Source organism: Larimichthys crocea, chromosome XI (genome assembly GCF_000972845.2).
Source record: "Larimichthys crocea isolate SSNF chromosome XI, L_crocea_2.0, whole genome shotgun sequence".
NCBI classification, from domain to species: domain Eukaryota; kingdom Metazoa; phylum Chordata; class Actinopteri; family Sciaenidae; genus Larimichthys; species Larimichthys crocea.
Genome location: NC_040021.1, coordinates 11,410,172 through 11,415,459, shown reverse-complemented (window position 1 = coordinate 11,415,459; position 5,288 = coordinate 11,410,172). Strand labels below are relative to the sequence as shown.

The following is a 5,288-nucleotide window of genomic DNA, read 5'->3' as shown; positions in this document are numbered from 1 at the left end:
AATAAAAATATACTATAAAGCAAACTATACATAATAAAATATCAAAAAAGCAATAGTAAATACGATAAAATAAAATATATTGTACAGAGGTATATATTTTATTATGTATAGTTTTATTCTTATGTTGTCTATCCTCACTGTGTGTAATGCTGTAATTTCCCATCTTGGGATAAATAAAGTATAATTATCAATCTATCTAATTCGCGGATAGATTCTAGTTTGCTGGTTTGTCCCTGCTCGGCTCCCTTTCGTCCAACACGTGATCACGCGTCATCGTCAGTCCCAGCAGGTTAGCGGTGTAGCTGCAGAAAAACAAAAAAAACAAAACCCACAACACTCGCTTTTATTTTTTAAATACCTTTTTTTATTTTTTAATCTGAATACGAGGACAGACGATGGAGATCGGGACAGAGATCAGCAAGAAAATCCGAGTGAGTAACACGAAGTGTGAATGTAAAGGCTGAGCTAACGTTAGCCTAGCGTCAGCACGCAGGATGGAAACAAGGTTTTTAATTTACGAGGCCGGAGAAAGATTTCATTCAACACTTCACTGCGTCTGCAGCTTGTTTAACGAGTTAACTATAATGAAGTGCTGTCCATCATTCATCCAGCTTCATAACATCTCTGCTCTGTTTCAGGCTGCCATCAAAGGCAAGCTTCAAGAGCTCGGTGCTTACATAGGTAAGTGAGTTTAAAAAAGAAAACAAAAAGGTTTTTGTTGCTGCTTCAGTGGCTCCAAACAAACTTTACATGATCTGTGTGTGTGTGTGTGTGTGTGTGTGTGTGTGTGTGTGTGTTTCCTCTGTAGATGAAGAGCTCCCTGACTACATCATGGTGATGGTAGCAAACAAGAAGACCTCCCAACAGATGGCCGATGATCTCTCCCTTTTCCTCGGAAGCAACACTATTAAATTCACCGCCTGGTACGATCAAAACAAACCAACCGATTTATATATTCCCAGCTCTTAACACTCCTTAACTTGTTTTGTTTGTTCTTTATTATTTTAGGCTGCAGGGTGTCCTGGAGAAGTTAAGATCCGTCGCTGTCGGTAAGTCCAGAATATATTCAACATTTACAAATGTTTTGTTTATGCATTGACTTCGTAGTTAATCTGTGAGGCTCATGAAGTCTCAGGTGTTACAATGGGACAGGAGCTTGAGATGTTACAGACTTTCCTTTGTGTGTAAACACTGACACAGGACTGATAATACTGGATAAGAGACGACATAGTTACATTGTTTTGTCTCCGTCCTGTCCTGGTGGTGTTAATTACACGTCCATCCGTATGATGGGCGACATGATGTATGAAGCCGAGCGAATGCAACGAAGATCCTCCAAAGATTGACCAGGACTACAAGTTTTTCACGTGACCTGTAGTTTCACTTTTCCGACGAGCTCTTGTTTTTCTTCCTCCACTCATCTACACGGTTGTTACAGAGCCTGCATCGCTCAGACACCAGCTACAGTCCGACGGCGGCGCTGCGGCCGGTAAGAGCAGGTCGTCTGTAAGCGAAGACGGCAGAGCGGAGGACACTAAGGTGCTGACGGTGTCCAGCTCACGCTCCGATAGGACTGAAGCACGCGTGTCCAGTTCAGCTCATGAAAGCAGGTGTGAATGCAAAGCCAGAATTTTTTATTTACATTTTTGTGCTCATGTGCTGACATCACCTGCGAATGTAAAAACAATACCTCTGTTCATCAGGAGAGGCGCCTTGGAGAAGAGTTCTTCTCGACTTACCTCCGCCGTGAAGCCCCTCATGGAGCCGCTCCCCTCAGAAGCTGTTATCGACATCAAACCAGAGATGGATGACGACCTCATCGCTGAGGACCCTGTGGAAATGGGCACAAACCATGGCCGAACACGTGGCGCAGCTAGTAGACCCACAGCTGAAATCTACAGACCGGGTCAGAGCAAGTTTACATCGGTAAACTCTACGGACAGGTGTCGACCCACAGAAGGATCCTCCCACATCAGGCAGCAGGACGGAAGAGGCAGCAGATCCTCCAGAACCGGATCCTCTAAGGTACGAGACAGCGAGACGTATACACAGATCCCTATGAGGCTGTTCGCAAAGCATCAGACTGGGGCTGAATAATAATCTTCTGCTGTCTTTGTTCCGCAGGATGAGTTGTCACGGAAGCGTAAGGCGCCAGTAGCGAGTTCGGTGGTGCGAGTGAGCCGAGCAGCAGACGAGGACAGCGATGACATGGAGGAGGAAGATACAGGCTACGGAGGCAGAGGCCTGTCCAGCAGAGTGTCCCTACCCTCCAAACCAGAACGCAAGTCAGTGTGAACACCTCATGATATTTTTACCGTATTTATTTATTTTTTGCTATATTAAATTATCAGCTGACTTTCTTTGCTGGTTTCTGTTATTTCAGACCTACTCTCCCTCCAGCCAAGCAAGCCAACAGGAATCTGATTCTGAAGGCCATCTCTGAGGCTCAGGACTCGATCACCAAAACCACAGCCTACCCCACAAGTATGTTTTTAACCCCGTTACCATGAACCACCTCATTTGCCGCTACCACCTTTCTTCCATTGACTCCTCTTTCCCCCCTTTCCTAGTACCACAGAGGCAGACTGTTCCTGTGGCACCTCGTACTCGCTTGGCCAGCAGCGAAGAGATGACTGCAGCCATCCAGCTGGTCCAGGAGCACCTCCACAGCTTGGCCCCGAGGGTTCAGGCGTACACCTCCGCAGAGCTACCTCCTTCCAGAACAGCTGGTAGGTGAAGGCGTGTGGAGGAGTGCCTTTAGCTGATCGTCAGAAGCCATAATTACAGTTGCTACATGTTTAGAGAGGCAAACTAATAAACTGATGTAAAAAATTCTTCCAGTATTTAAACTGCAGACTGTTAGGACAACTAGGATATTGCTACTAATTTCATTTTAAGTGAACTAACATCAAAAAATTGAGTGATGTTTATGGGCGTGATTTCTATAATAGAATTAGAAATGAACTACTGAAGGTTTGGTCTTATGTTTTTGTTGACGTTTTTTATGTTTGACCCGTCGTCCTCCCAGCTCCAGTGAAATCCTTAGCTTCACGCCTTCAGTTGGACTTGGCAGCAGACAGCAGCGATGGAGGAGAGCAGAGTGACTATGGTGAGCCCGCAAATGTTTACTCAGCTTAGAACATTCAAAAGCAGTAACTAATGACAAATATCCCATGAGGATTGTCTTTCGTGATGGATTTATGTGTTTTGTGATGTACCCCCCAGGCATCGAGGTCGCTGCAGGCAGTGAGGCCAAGCCATTTGATACCCGCTCCTTCATAGTGAGTCGACCACAAATGCAAGAACCTCCAACCAGAAGCCAGCAGCGTCTTCAGTCTTTAGTCAAAGATGAAGTCCAGTCTGCTTTGCCACGCACTGTTCAGGCCAGGTACACATTCACCCACCCACACACACACGCACACACATATACCATAAGCATTAAAGTGTGTGCCATTGTTGATTTGTCATGTGTTTTTTATTTTCTCCTTTCTGTTTTGTGGATTTTTTTCTCCTCACTCCAGTAAGGAGAGGGGCGACTCTGCCAGCCCCAAGTTCATAGTGACATTAGACGGCGTACCAAGCCCACTGGGGGGTCTTGCAGAGTGTGAGATGGAGCTGGATGATGTGAGACCATCCGCAAAGGTCACGGAGGCGACCGTCCACGCCAACAGGGAGCCAAAAGTCAGCGTCCTTCACAGACTACAGAGAGGCATCGCATCGTCAGAAGGTTCAGGGATAATACACATTTACAACGTGATGTAGTAAAGGGTTGTGGGTTTTTACTTGTTCCTTTAATATTCCTTCACATTCTGTCGTCTTCTGACAGATGATGTGATGGACATGGAGGTGGTGGAGGAGGAGGTCCCTGTAAAGAAACAGAAGGTGCTGGAACGCTGCAAGTTCTGGCCTGTCTGTAAAAGTGGTGACGAGTGTTCGTACCATCACCCTACTACACAGTGCAAGTGAGTATTTCTGTTAATAAACCAAAGGAAAGCAGTCAGTCAGGCATGATTCATGATTTAATTGTGTTTTCTTTCTCTGAAGGACTTTTCCCAGCTGCAAGTTTGGGGATAAATGCCTTTTCGTTCATCCTAATTGTAAATACGACGCCAGGTGTAGCAAGCCAGATTGTCCTTTCACTCATGTCAGCCGCAGAGGCGCAGCTGCTCCTCCGCCCAGGCCAGGTACTCTCACATTACCTCTGTCAGCACATACTCTCTCTCTGTGCCTACAGCACAGTTTTAAATGAAAACCGACTCTTTGTGTCCACAGCCGTGCAGCCGGCGCACACCACCAGTGTGTGTCGATTTTTCCCAGACTGCAAGAAGATGGACTGTCCGTTTTATCACCCCAAGGTAAAACACTCTGAAGTGTAGATGCCGAGCTTGGATTTAGGGTTAATGAGGAAGTGCTTTAATTAAAAACTGATAATATTTCCACATTCTGTACAAGCACTGAGGTGCTGTCGTCTGACTTTTCTAAATGTCGTTCCTCTCTACAGCCGTGTCGTTTCGCAGCGCAGTGCAAACGAGCCGGATGTACCTTCTACCACCCGACCACGTCTGTGCCTCCGAGAAGTGCCCTGAAGTGGACAAAAACACAGAGCAGGTTAACAAATGCCTCAGTTTTTTAGTTTGTTGATCCTAATAATAATTGATCATAAAGCCATAATAAGGCTGAAATGTATCTTCTTTTTTTTTGCACCTGCTAAATGATATTTCTTTTTCTCTCCCACAGCTAATTAAGTCCAGGGAGTCTGACAGAAGTCTGATGGTTAACTCGTGAAGCTGTGGAAGATGATCTGTATCCGTGTTCATGGAACTTCATTCTCAGATTTAACTGTTATTTCATTTCATTTTAATGTTTCGTTTAGACTGATTTTTAAGAGTGTTTTGTAACGTAAACAGGTCAGGTTTTTTCTGATTATCTGAGAATATTAAAAGACTTCACATTTATCTCATTTGTCTCATTCTTAACAATGTGTTCAGGTTCATCACTGACGGTCACTGTTGGTTTCACTGTTTGATAAAGTGAAAGATCAAGACATTTATATTGCTGAGCCTCTGACACACAGACAGAGCACAGGACATCAAACAATAAAATAAAATATTTAAAACAAAACAATGTACACAATTTATTTTCTTTTGGAAAGTCATAGATTTAATTCACTGTTATTGGAAAAAGAAGTTTTCTACTGATGAACCATGAGATGCTGACACACCATTACTGCTTTCTTATCTCTGAAGTCAAGATTTGACCTTTTTGTAAAATGATAATAAACTTTATTT

General features: G+C 44.2%; 1 protein-coding gene across 2 annotated transcripts; it reads left to right on the top strand.

The window, feature by feature from the left end:
- The first annotated feature begins 218 nt into the window (after nucleotides 1-218).
- zc3h14 (zinc finger CCCH-type containing 14) lies at nucleotides 219-4,955 on the top strand. 2 transcript variants are annotated; one of them, XM_027284597.1, is made up of 18 exons: nucleotides 234-288; nucleotides 385-431; nucleotides 639-681; nucleotides 809-923; nucleotides 1,009-1,049; nucleotides 1,439-1,610; nucleotides 1,704-2,025; nucleotides 2,125-2,285; nucleotides 2,384-2,484; nucleotides 2,571-2,729; nucleotides 3,029-3,109; nucleotides 3,226-3,388; nucleotides 3,522-3,727; nucleotides 3,827-3,962; nucleotides 4,045-4,184; nucleotides 4,273-4,355; nucleotides 4,502-4,608; nucleotides 4,738-4,955. In XM_027284597.1, the coding sequence occupies exons 2-18, from the start codon at nucleotides 396-398 to the stop codon at nucleotides 4,739-4,741; spliced, it is 2,070 nt and encodes a 689-aa protein (XP_027140398.1). In that variant the 5' UTR covers nucleotides 234-288; nucleotides 385-395; the 3' UTR covers nucleotides 4,742-4,955. The 2 variants fall into 2 exon arrangements, with proteins under 2 accessions (XP_027140397.1, XP_027140398.1); XM_027284596.1 differs by having other exon boundaries at nucleotides 219-431.
- Nucleotides 4,956-5,288: the final 333 nt, after the last annotated feature.